The sequence below is a fragment of the Salmo trutta genome, chromosome 26 (assembly GCF_901001165.1).
Source record: "Salmo trutta chromosome 26, fSalTru1.1, whole genome shotgun sequence".
In the NCBI taxonomy this organism is placed as follows: Eukaryota; Metazoa; Chordata; class Actinopteri; order Salmoniformes; family Salmonidae; genus Salmo; species Salmo trutta.
Genome location: NC_042982.1, coordinates 7,256,078 through 7,269,486, shown reverse-complemented (window position 1 = coordinate 7,269,486; position 13,409 = coordinate 7,256,078). Strand labels below are relative to the sequence as shown.

The 13,409-nt window shown below is 42.7% G+C and overlaps 1 protein-coding gene across 1 annotated transcript in view; it reads right to left on the bottom strand.

Moving 5' to 3' along the window:
• Positions 1–836: 836 nt before the first annotated feature.
• Positions 837–13,409, bottom strand: part of LOC115163003 (serine/threonine-protein kinase D2) — a 57,964-nt gene continuing 45,391 nt past the window's right edge. Inside the window, exons 7-18 of the mRNA XM_029714564.1 lie at positions 11,868–12,030; positions 11,672–11,783; positions 9,816–9,893; positions 9,041–9,362; positions 8,677–8,729; positions 8,455–8,527; positions 8,231–8,337; positions 7,425–7,586; positions 2,450–2,548; positions 1,973–2,240; positions 1,756–1,841; positions 837–1,549 (exon numbers count right to left, since the gene is read on the bottom strand). Coding sequence (XP_029570424.1) covers positions 1,328–1,549; positions 1,756–1,841; positions 1,973–2,240; positions 2,450–2,548; positions 7,425–7,586; positions 8,231–8,337; positions 8,455–8,527; positions 8,677–8,729; positions 9,041–9,362; positions 9,816–9,893; positions 11,672–11,783; positions 11,868–12,030 — 1,745 coding nt within the window. The 3' untranslated portion in view covers positions 837–1,327. The remainder of the gene's footprint in view (positions 1,550–1,755; positions 1,842–1,972; positions 2,241–2,449; positions 2,549–7,424; positions 7,587–8,230; positions 8,338–8,454; positions 8,528–8,676; positions 8,730–9,040; positions 9,363–9,815; positions 9,894–11,671; positions 11,784–11,867; positions 12,031–13,409) is intronic.

Here is a 13,409-nt window from a genome sequence, read left to right as displayed (position 1 = left end):
ACAATGACCCTAAGCATACTGCTAAAGCAACACTCAAGTGGTTTAAGGGGAAACACTTAAATGTCTTGGAATGGCCTAGTCAAAGCCCAGACCTCAATCCAATTGAGAATCTGTGGTATAATTTAAAGATTGCTGTACACCAGATGAACCCATCCAACTTGAAGGAGCTGGAGCAGTTTTTCCTTGAAGAATGGGCAAAAATCCCAGCGGCTAGATATTCCAAGCTTATAGAGACATACTCCAAGAGACTTGTAGCTGTTATTGCTGCAAAAGGTGGCTCTACAAAGTATTGACTTTGGGGGGTGAATAGTTATGCATGCTCAAGTTCAGTTTCTTTGTCTTATTTCTTGTTTCACAATAAAAAAATATTTTGCATCTTCAAAGTGGTAGGCATGTTGTGTAAATCAAATGATACAAACCACCCCCCCCCCCCCCAAAAAAAACAGTTTTAATTCCATGTTGTAAGGCAACAAAATAGGAAAAATGCCAAGGGGTGTGAATACTTTCGCAAGCCATTGTATCAGATGACAGTTTTAAAGGGGCAATCTTCGATTGCTACATCCATTTCTAGCTTTGTTTACTTTGCTGTCATTTGAACTGCAGATTTCCTCTGAGACCATGACACCCCACAAGCACTGGTCTGCTGCCTACAGTTATAAGCCCTTAATCTACCACTCACAGGCACTAAATGACTGGTCTGCAGCAAACAGATCTGACAGCACATGCAGAGCGATTCCACTCATCACATTCAATGAAAATAAAAAGGAACGGTTCATAAGGATTTGTTTATGGGTGGGTGTAAGTTATGCATAAGTGGATCGACCGAGTCTTTAATGTTTTTTGTCTGTCTCTCTCCCTCTCCATCTCTCTCTCTCGCTCGCACCCAAACTGACCTTTGCCATAGTGCAGCTTAGACTGAATGAGCACACTGCAGCAACGATATTCTACACATCCCCTGACCACTGGATACAGTATGTCGTTGTGGGATACAGAAGAGCAGTCTGTTAAACTCAAAGATTTCTAGGGTTGAAGAGCTGAGCTTGACTGATGAGAGAGTGGTCAAGAATGGGGTCTGGAGATTGGACAGGCTAGGGCCGGAGTGGGACACCATTAGTAGACGGACAGGGGCGGGATCATGTCTATAGAAGGCGCCGTTCTACAGCTAAACCTCCCAGCCTCACCCTCCCCACTCTCCAGACCTCCATCCATCCATCCAGCCAGCCCCTCTGTCTCTCCACTCGCTCCCCACACTCCCCTCCTCTTCCCTGGGTCAGTCTTGAGTCCCTTGGGCCCTCGTGGGTCCTGGTTCTGCTGGTTCTCCAGGTTCTCAGAGTATGCTGACCCTCTCGGTGAGTCCCTGCATGTCTGCGTCCTCCCCGGCCTCATCGTCGGAGCCGGGTGCAGGCAGAGGGGGCACCAGGTGGGCCGGGTAGGGGAGCGTGTGCTCGCGGGCAAACATCTGCCAGCGGCAGTCGTCGCTCTCATGGGTGATGTAGCGCTCACCCAGCTTGGTCTCCAGCTCCCTCAGATCCAACCACGTCTGGTAGTCCTGGAGAGGAGGAAGGGAGGGAGGGAGGGAGGATAGAGATGAGGGGGAAGAAGATAAGAGCATAGGAGGGAAGTGGATGAGACAAGAGGTTTGAGGACGGAGAGAAACATGAGAAATAAGTAAGTTAGGGGGCCTTGTGTCTCTTGTGTCTCCACTGTAGGTAATGGACTTCTGTATAGCCGCCATGCTTCTGTTGACTAGCGTACCTGAAGATAGGAGTGACTGAGGCTCTTGTCCACGCTGTAGCGTTTCCTCATCTTCACCTGGAGCAGGTTGTTGATCAGGTCAGTGGCTGAAGAGAAACACAGGCACACCGGTAAGAACAGTACGTGTATGCCATAATAATCTGTATATTTGGATATACTTACCCATGCACAAGACACTTGCATTTGCCATGCATGAGTGCAAGTGTGTGTGTCTTACCATCAGGTGAGATCTGTTTCCAGGGGTTGGGTGGGTACATGAAGGCAGCGTTGTGGATCTGGTCATTGATGTCCTCGTCCTCGTTGAAGGGGAAGGTGCCACTGAGGCTGACGTACATGATGACTCCTACAGACCACATGTCCAGGGAGCGGTTATAGCCCTGGTTGAGGAGCACCTCTGGGGCCAAGTAGGCTGGGGTGCCCACCACCGAACGCCTGAACGACTTCTCACCAATGATACGGGCAAAGCCAAAGTCACACAGCTTCACCTGGAGAGAGAGAGAGAGAGACGAGTGAGAGAGAGTAAATAATAAGAAGAAGAAATACTGCGTGAATCGCTACTTTGGAGTAGAATAAAGTCAGGGTGAATTTGTATAATATGCATTAAGGTGCATTACATGGAGTAAAGGGCTGCCTACATTTTCTTGGATGTGTAGAGTCATGGTGTGTGTGATAGTGTGATTACAGGTGTGTGTACCTGGGGGAAGGGCTCGGCAGAGGCCAGCAGGACATTCTCAGGCTTCAGATCACAATGGACAATGTTCTTAAAGTGCAGGTTCCTCAGAGCCGCCAGAATCTACACACACAAACAAAACCGGATTTGGCTTTGACTTTCTGGGTTGTAATAAGAAACTAAAACACACAGAGAGTGAGAATACACCTAGAACGTATGTGTTACATAGTGAGTGATCTGTGGAGTAAGCAACACGAAACGGTAACCAGCAAAACCTCAAGCGAATATGAACATTGCGGCTTAAATGCATGTAAAGCCTGACAATATTCCAGAAATGCATGGCTGTGATATCTAGTCTACAGGGTGGCTAAACTGGTTACTACTTTGGCTTCTTAAATGACTCTTTACGTGTTGATCGGTAGTTAGGTTTCCATCCAATTGGCACAGATTTGAATGTGAATATTCTAAAATTGGCATTTTCCCTACCAGAGACGTGTTTCCATCAAATTGACTTGTTGCAGATAAAAGGGTGTCTGTGATGACGCAGTACACATACAAATACATTTTGTGGTTAAATTCCCATGTACTGAATAAAAAATACAAGGTAGAAAATACAGGTTAAATGGGTTTCCATCCCATTTTCAACTCTACTGAAGGTTTTCTCACTAAAATGTTGCTTTATATAGCGAGTGTGTCCTCTCTGGTATTGGCACATGCGCTCTAGCCAACAGCGCTATCTGCTGTTGGCTAGAGAACACGTACACTGAGTATCTCAAACATTAGGAACACCTTCCTAATATTGAGTTGCCAAAGTGGCCAAACTAAGTTGATCTTATTCGGGAAATGGGCACAGCCATCTTTGACTTTGACTATTTGTGTTATATAGTGAATGCATTCTGGGATTAGGGAGTTTTCACTTGTCAAACATAAACAAACATGGCTGTCATCATAAAGAATTTATCCGCTGTTAGCTGACACGTATCGCTTTTCTAACCAATATCACATTTCTCCCTTGTGCTCACCAGAGATGTGGTACATTGTAAACAAGTCTAGCTATTAGGTCGCTAACTTGTGTTTAGTTTTTTTAGTCAGCGCTACCTGTTATTTAGACTGGTTTATGGATTGAGTTTGGCTGTGGATGTGTTCTGTGTGATGCTTGGATGATGAAGTTCGCATTTATCTTTTACAATGAAATATGAAATTGAGGAATAGAGTTATGAAGACCTTCATTTTCTATCAGTACAAAACGTTGTTTAGAAATGTTTGTTGCATCATACATTCTGTTGCTACTGTTCCAATCACATATTTGTGATAGTACGCTGCAGGGACCACTCAACAATGATCACAAATATGAGCGTGAAAAACCCAGCAGCGTTGCATTTCTCCGCACAAACCGGGTGCGCCTGGCACCTACTACCATACCCCGTTCAAAAGGCACTTAAATATTTTGTCTTGCCCATTCACCCTCTGAATGGCACACATACATACACAATCCGTCTCAGTTGTCTCAAGGCTCAAAAATCATTCTTTAACCTGTCTCCTCCCCTTCATCTACACTGATTGAAGTGGATTTAACAAGTGACATCAATAAGTGATCATAGCTTTCACCTGGATTCACCTGGTCAGTCTATCTCATGGAAAGAGCAGATGTTCTTAATGTTTTGTATACTCAGTGTATTGCCTACATAATGAGATTATTATGGACAAAAGAGCAAGATTTATTTTTTATTTTTTCAAACGGCAGCCAAGCATCGATTATCTTGTGACCAGAATAAGAAAAATTCACATAGAAATGTGAGATCTGTCATTCTCATTGCAAGCAAGTCGATCTGTTCTATGTGGGATATTTCTATGCTTCCCGTTCTTAAGTTTTGTTTTTTTTGCATCTTTTACTTTCAGTTTTGTACACCAGCTTCAAACAGCTGAAAATACTATATTTTTGGTTATGGAAAATATATTTCACAGCGGTTTAGATGGAACAATGATTCTCCTTCACTATACTACTTGTTTTGTCACATAAACTGAATTTAGGCAAACTATTAGAATTTTTGCAACCAGGAAATGGATTTCTGAATAGGGCATCTTTAACATTCGGTCATAAAGAACACATGTTCAACTTCATAAAAAACATGTTTTCCCATCTCAAGAGGTAAAATAAATAACTACAATAAGTCATTTTTGTATTTTACTAATTAAATAATAGATCTCGGACACTTTTTTTTCTTATAGTTCTTATAGCAGTTTTTGTTCTGTTTTGTTTTTATCGATTCAAACTAAATCTATACATCGTACAACTCCACAATATGTCAAAGTGTAGGTCTAGGTTTTGTGCTTCCAAGGAGTGGTATTATACGGCTCTACAGCGGATGGTTAACGGTGTTGCGGTGCGTTTGTAACCAAGGGGGAAGTGGGGATTTACCACATCTGGGGAAAATCACTTGAACGCACTCCAACAGGTAATTACGAGTTTCATGCGCGAGTTCCAAATATCTCTAACGGTCGCCCCAGCGCGAGTTTTTTTTTTATGCACGTGATGTTAGAACGTTCTCTCCATTTCAGAATGTGACACTGCCTGCACGCGCCATTTGTATCAATAAATCACTATCAGAAAATGTTTTGTGTGGCATTATTGATATATTTACTATTTTATTCACGTTTTTCAATTACCGGTGATAAATCATGCGTTCCGATTTTTGCATAAATTGTAATGGGCACATAGTATGTGTGTAAAATAATGTTTTGTAAGGTTGTACTGATTATGCTAAGCTAATTCCAGCTATGTGTATGGAGCCATGTTTGTTGACATACAATGCATTCTGGGTTTCACTTGATCGTCTGTCGGACCAAAGATGCTATAACAAAATGAGGTGAGTAAGGGTTCACTCATTTTTTGAGAACTTCAGGAAGTGAATGTGGGATGTGAACGATGGTAGACGACACACCCCTTCAACATGCATACTATAAACAGACCAAACTATACTTGTCTTCTCTTATTATCTTTGGTTTCTGTGAGGTAAAAAAGCATGGCTGCACGCTGAAACTAATCGTCGGATTACTTTCGATTTCTAGAAAGTGTTGTACTCAATTATTTTGATCAACGGTGAGCTCACCCGTGATGTGATTAATTATACATAGTAATTGCTATTAGCTAATTCATAGTGTAGTTTATGTCAGCCGAGAGTTAGAAAATATGACCGCTTGTGTTGCATCAATCTTTCCTCAGCGCTAGAACAAATGTAGCCTACATTTTTCCGGTTAGGATGATTGTGTTATGCTACAGATACTTCTGTGAATATCTGAACATTGCATCCAAAAAATAAACTGCTCACATTCTGGACATAACTTTGTAAGGACTGTATTTGTGTAAATAGTTTCTGAAAAAAAGTGTGGCCAGCTCTCGTTCTTAATGAGTGTTCAAATCACACGGGGTGTGATCGTACGCTCCAGGGACCACTGTAGAACGATCACACCATGTGTGATGGTACGTGTGAAAGGGTTCAATCAGCCATGAATCCCATTGTGACAAGGGGAATGGAAGCGTGTTATGTGCCACAGGGAGGGGCAATTACTGTAAATGCAAGAGTTAAAAAAAATGTCATTGTTCAAACATTTCTAGCTTGTCTATGTATGGGTAACAAGGTTTACGTGTTATGCTCGACCCGCTCAGTTTTTCACCGCAAAACAGCAGAAAACGGACCGAGTAGAACCAGATCAGCTGCTATTATACTATGACTTTAACTATTAGACGTTCAGTGTTTCTTTTGAAATAAATATTTAAAAAAGGAATAGTTTCATCATATTAAAACCAGAGTATGGTTCCCGTAACAGGGTAGACCTTAAAAGGAGGGACATATGTAAACGAATCCTTAATCACATTAAATAAAGAATAATATTCAGAAATAACTTAACACAATAACTAAGGCTTTACAAAAAACACGTTTCCATCCACAGTTGTTATGCGAGTAAAGTCATACCGTATTAAAAAAAACATCACGACAGCTGCAATGGAAACAGGAAGTTTTGGTACAATTTTATAAATGGCGACAGATCATTTGTTTGTTCAACATGGTGGGATCTTTTTGTGTCTGTAAAATGAATTATGCGAGATATGGCGGTGGAAACCCCTTTATGCTTAAATACTGACATAATAACATCATATCGAAGTCACACAATGATATGGTGTGTGATCCTCCCACTACGACTGGGGTAACCATGCAGTTTACAGATGACATAATTTACGATGAACTTCACAGGGAGGTGAAAGTGCACGGTGATGAGCTTGACGCTCCCTTCCAATAAATATCCAGGGTCTTATTCTGGTGACATGATGATCGATGCTTGACTACTGTTTGACAAATAAAAATAGCCTCGCTCTTATCCATAATAATCTCATCATGTAGACTAGCCTACCTGCACAGGCTACCCGCAATGTATCTGTGAGCTGTTGGCCATTGAGCGCATGTACCAAGACCAGAGTAGGCACATTTGTTTTGTCACAGCAGTTTTTTGTGACAAAACTTTCCGTAGTGTTAAAAATGCGATGGAAACACATTGAACTTTAGATTAAAAAAAATAAATAATGAAAATAACATTTTGTTTGCACTACGTCATCACACACTGATTTTTATCCGCAACAAGTCAGTTTGGTGGAACCACCGGTGGGAAAATGCACATATTTTCTTTATGCAGATTTTTTAAATATTCGCATGAAAATCTGTCGCCAATTGGATGGAAACCTAGCTAATGATGGTGAAAACCTGGAGTATTTCGGGGGGTTAAAATCTGAAATCTTCAGGGGACTTCATTTCATATAACAGGCATTTACAAATTCAATATTAGTGCATAATTGTTACTTAACTTATCAAAAGGCACTCATTTCGTGGAACATTACAATTGGACAATTGTAAATATTTCACATGTATCCTAAAAAGATTATTAAAAATGCATTTTAATGAAAAAAAATTTTTCCCCATATGGGAGCACACACACACACACTGACCTGTGTGATGAGGAACTTGGTGAGCCTCTCTGGGAGCCTGCCTTTCTCACTGGACAGGATCATCTCCAACATGTCTCCATGGAGCTTCTCCATAACCACAAACACCTTCTCTGGAGTATCAAACATGCACTCCAGGTTCACTATGCCCAGGTGACGTAGACTCTGGGAGATGGCGAGGGGGAGAAGGAAGAGGGAGAGAGGGGGGGGGGTGAGCGAGAGAGAGGGGAAAGCGTGGGGAAAATGGGGAAAAGAGCGAGAGACAGTGAGAGAGACAGAGAAGAAGAGAGAGAACGGGCAGAAGAAGAGGGGGAAGTGACACACAGGGAGGGAGAGAAAGAAACAGAGAGGTAGAGCGGAGGGGATGGAAGAGTGAGAGAGATTTAAAATGAGTATCAGTTAGTTAGAGTATAGTGTGAAGGCAGTGTTTACTTGTCACTTGACCTTTATCTAACTACACCCCATAGAGATGATAACCATCCTGCAAAACCTGCCAATGTAATTGAATGCAGTTGGCATGACAACCCCATGATGTAAAAATGGACCCTCCTGGCCGGTACAGACGTTGGATCTTAATTTGATCACTCTTTCGTTGCTGATAACGTGTAGTGTATTCGAGGTTTGAATGCCAAATGGCACCCCATTCCCTACATATTGCACTACTTTTTACCAGGGTAAAAATACAGTGCCATTTGGGATGCAACCCTTGTGTGGCAGCAGTAAGTCACCAGCCACAATTAGCTGATGAACTAGACTTGTAGTGGGAGACCCGTTGAAAATGTGTATCTGCATCTCCCCCTGGTGGTCACCTGCAGTATGGCCACCTCGTTCCTCAACTGGCTCTCCTGCTTGGTGGGGAAGCGCAGCTTGTCAATCACCTTCACCGCCACGTCGCGCCCCGTCTTCCTGTGCTTCCCTGGTGGTGGAGGGGGGGGGGGGGGGGAGAAGAGAGGAAGAGAGGAAATTACAGGAGTCTGATTAACTGAGACTCAACGACTCATAACAGAGAGTGTAGACGATTAGGGATACTCACCCCCATACACCACTCCAAACTGGCCAGAACCGAGGATTTCATCTGCAAATATCTGGTACACCATACCAATGTCCTGGAGGAGAAATTGATTTAAAAAAATCATCATCATCCATCATCATCATCATCATCATCATCATCATCACTACAAAGTCCTGGGTAATGATTGTGAATGGGTATAATGTACGATCGTGTATTACGACCGTGTGTCAAGAGACGACTCACCACATTCTCCTGGATCACACTGTTGGACACTGAGATGCTGACTGAAGCCTGTCCTGCGGATCAAAGTCAAAAATACTAACCATCCAGACTAACATATACAGGACTTCCACCTGAGCTTATGTGGGGTCACTACAGAGAGAGCGCGGGTGTGTGTGTGCATAAAGAGCTCTGAAAACAAGCGAGCTATGGACTGCATACCACTCAGAAGCCTTTCACTGTAAATCTCCCACAACACCCCACAGGACGGAGATCAGATCCAGACCCCATGATTCTGTTCTTCAGATGGCTAACGTTAGAACTAAGACACTTGGGAAAGTTTCGCTAAATGAACATATTATTATTGTAAGGTTATATTATATCTTACTGTGAGGAGTGTGTCCCTCTACCGGCGGTGCATCCTGGAAGATGACTGGCATGAGGGCCTGGCGAATGGCGCCCTCCCACGCCTTGGCAACCTCCCGCCCCACGCCGCTATTGGGCACCACGTTGCTGGGGGAGGGGGGTGCGGGGGGGAAGGCCTGGAGGGTGGTGGGGGGCAGGGTGGGGACATGGATGTTGGGGTCCTCTCCTACAAAGTAGCGCATGGTGCTCATGACAAGCTCGAAGCAGTGGGGGCTGGTGCCCGGAGGAACCAGGGTGAAGTCACCTGCGGGGCGCACCTCCAGAATCTCAGACAGAGGGATCTCCTACAGGACAGGGGGAAGGACGTGAGGCCAGGGGATGTACGCAATCAATCATGTGAAGACAAGCGCAATCAAGATTTTTTTTTAAATGTTATGTTGGTTTTTTTTTTACTTTGAAAATGTGGAATAGGTTGTGTAGATAAATAGGATTTCTTTTCCAATCCCTTTTTAGATGACATTTTAAGGCAGAAAAATGTAAATACTCCGCAAGGGGTTTGTAGACTTTCACTAGGCTCTGTATATAAGGTGATTGAAATACCCAGGTCAATGTATGTGAGACCGTCTACATCTGTATCGCTTCTCCTCTGGGTTTTAGGCTGGGTATCCATATAAGCACTTTGTGACCACTACCGATGTAAAAAAGGGCTGATTGATTGACTGAGACCCGACTCATATAGTACCTGTGAAGTTTATTGGTTTGCTAATCTAGTTGAGTGGAGCTGGAGAATACAGTACCTTATAGTACTTGTTGGTGGTGTTGTTCTGGAACAAGATGATGCACTTGCAGTCCAGACGCCAGTAGTGCCGCTTTCTCTGTGGGGGTGCCGGAGGAGTAGGAGGGGACAGGGGGGTAAAGGGTTCAGGGGTCAACCAAGGTTCACTGAGGGGGTCAAAGGTTAAGCTGTGGTCCAGGAAGAGTGGACAAGGAAAAGGATGAGGAGGGCCAGCTGAGGGGTGGAGGAGAGGGAGAAACGAAAGGGAACGGTAGGAAGAGAGAAGGGGAAAAGAGACAGTAACAGTGTTAGAAAAGCAGGACAGGTTAGCTTCGAGAAGGCAGAAAGTGTCTCAGGTCTGAGTTCAGGTAAACAGCAACACTTTCTAAGAGGAAGGAGAGAGAGAAGAAGAAAAAAAAAGAGACTGCAGATGGGAATTCAACACACGTCTTTCGAGTGCTTTAGTGCGGCAGAGAGCAGGTATACACTATCTATCACACTGAGCCGGAGATACACAAACACACTTTCACACAGATGAAAAAGGGAGAGCATTAACGGCGAGGGGAGGTCAAAGTTACAGAGGTAAGAGAAACTCCGACAGAAAACATTGTGAAGGAGAGACGGAGGATTGGAGAGGTAGAGGAGAATGATAAACAGTGTGTCAATGTCATGGAGAACAAAGGTGGAGGAGAAAGCTTCTCTGAAAGTTTTAGAAAGTAATTCGTAAAGAAAGAGTGGAAACACTATTGTAAGGGTACCTAATAAACCCTTTATAAGGCCTTTATATGTGTTCACCATGTATTAATCATTACTACAACATGTATTATTACATGAATAAACCATTTACTAATCATTGGTTAAGTCTTTTTGCAGTCCCCAATCTAAAGTGAGCACTATTTGTGCTTTTAAGTCTTTTTTTGAGTGACCACCGTAATTTGTCACAACAAGATGGGCATGCGATTGGCTAGCTGACTAAACTCAACTCAACGATTGGAATTATGTTGCGACTAGTGTGGGCGGACTGGAGCTCTGACATCACATAAAATGTTGTTGTTTTAAAAATTTTAATGATTTTAGCACCCTTAGAATAGCCCCCAATTACACAGAATTATGTCGTGTGTAATTGTGGGCTATTCCTTGGGAGCTGAAATCAGTCATTTTTTGATAAAAACGTCCTTTTATGTGAAGTCGGAGCTCCAGTCCGCCCACACTAGTCGCCGCACAATTCCAGCGTAAATCGTTGAGTTTAAATCGGCTATCCATTGGTAGACATTCCAGCAGTACCTGGTAAAAGAAGAAGCACACAAAACAGGATGTGTAAGGAAATATATATAAATGTTAATTAGGTACCCTTAAAATAGAGTAGAATAAAAAAATGTAAAAATAAAGTTTTAGAAAAGGAATAGAAAAAAAGTAGCATTTGGTGTGGTAGAGAAAATGTATCTGAAAGTTTAAAAAGAGAGAGAGAGAGAGAGAGAGAGAGAGAGAGAGAGAGAGAGAGAGAGAGAGAGAGAATATAATCTGGTGTGGTAGAGAAAATGTATCTGAAAGTTTAAAAAGAGAGAGAGAGAGAGAGAGAGAGAGAGAGAGAGAGAGAGAGAATATAATCTGGTGTGGTAGAGAAAATGTATCTGAAAGAGAGAGAGAGAGAGAGAGAGAGAGAGAGAGAGAGAGAGAGAGAGAGGGAGAGAGAAAGAATATAATCTGGTGTGGTAGAGAAAATGTATCTGAAAGTAAAAAAAGAGAGAGAGAATATAATCTGGTGTGGTAGAGAAAATGTATCTGAAAGTTAAAAAAAAGAGAGAGAGAGAGAGAGAATAGTGTGTGGTAGAGAAAATGTTTCACATTGTCAGTAAGTCAGTCAGTCAGTAGTATTACCAGTGTGTCCTTGTTGCTGTAGTGCACCACCCAGCCCTCTTTGATGGACGTACTGGAGCGACGGGTGGTCTGCCTCATAGACTGAACCACCCTCATCAACGGGATGTTAGCGCTGAGGAACAGAGGGACAGTGTTAGGTGGCAGGTAGGTGGGTGTGTGCGTGTGTGTGTTATTGTGCGTGTGCGTACGTGTTTACCTCTGGTCCCCGCTGACCCCATCCTGGCTGCTCTCAGGGGAGAAAGAACCAGGGATGCTGCAGGCCTCGTCTGAATCGTCCATCAGAGAAGACTTGTCTGAGTCGGCATACTCACTACTGTAGTCCATAGGCACCTCGTGGTCCACACTGGGACTCAACATGTCTGGAGGATAAAGAAGGACAGAGCTAGCCACACATGACTACAAATAGATCTAGAGAATAGACAGAGAAAACAGGGTAACACCACCTTCCATTACAAAGCCCCACTATACCAGTATGTAAGTAGGCAGTACTCAACACTTTGTTGACTGATAAAATAAATAAAATGCGCCAAGTAAGTACTATATAATATTAGTGCTCCATATAAGTGCTAATATTGTATATAATATTGGGGGCCATGGATGTGGGTACGCAGACCCACAAGCCACTGCCGCCCCTCATGACGAGATACATTTTTTTGTGGCCCCCACCCCTCATTAAAGATGCCCATCCCTGCTGTAGACAACGTCCTCTCAAGTGCGACTGGACAAAACATGACACAACATGAAAGAACATGACACAACCCGATAAAACATGACACAACATGACACAACCTGATAAAACGTGACACAACCCGATAAAACATGACACAACATGACACAACCCGATAAAACATGACACAACCTGATAAAACATGACACAACATGACACAACCCGATAAAACATGACACAACATGACACAACCCGATAAAACATGACACAACATGACACAACATGACACAACCCGATAAAACATGACACAACATGACACAACCCGATAAAACATGACACAACATGACACAACCCGATAGAACATGACACAACATGACACAACCCGATAAAACATGACACAACATGACACAACATGACACAACCCGATAAAACATGACACAACATGACACAACCTGATAAAACATGACACAACATGATAGAACCCGATAAAATATGACACAACATGACACAACCTGATAAAACATGACACAAATCGATAAAACCTGACACAACATGACACAACCCGACAAAACATGACACAACGTGACACAACCCGATAAAACATGACACAACATGACACAACACGATAAAACATGACACAACATGACACAACTCCATAAAACATTACACAACATGACACAACCTGATAAAACATGACACAACATGACACAACACGATAAAACATGACACAACATGACACAACTCCATAAAAGATTACACAACATGACACAACTCGATAAAACATGACACAACCCGATAAAATATGATACAACATGACACAACCCGATAAAACATGACACAACATGACACAACCCGATAAAACATGATAAAACATGACACAACCCGATAAAACATGACACAACACGATAAAACATGATACAACATGACACAACCCGATAAAACATGACACAACCCGATAAAACATGATAAAACATGACACATGATACAACCCGATAAAACATGACACAACATGATACAACCTGGTAAAACATGACAACATGATACAACATGATACAACCTGGTAAAACATGA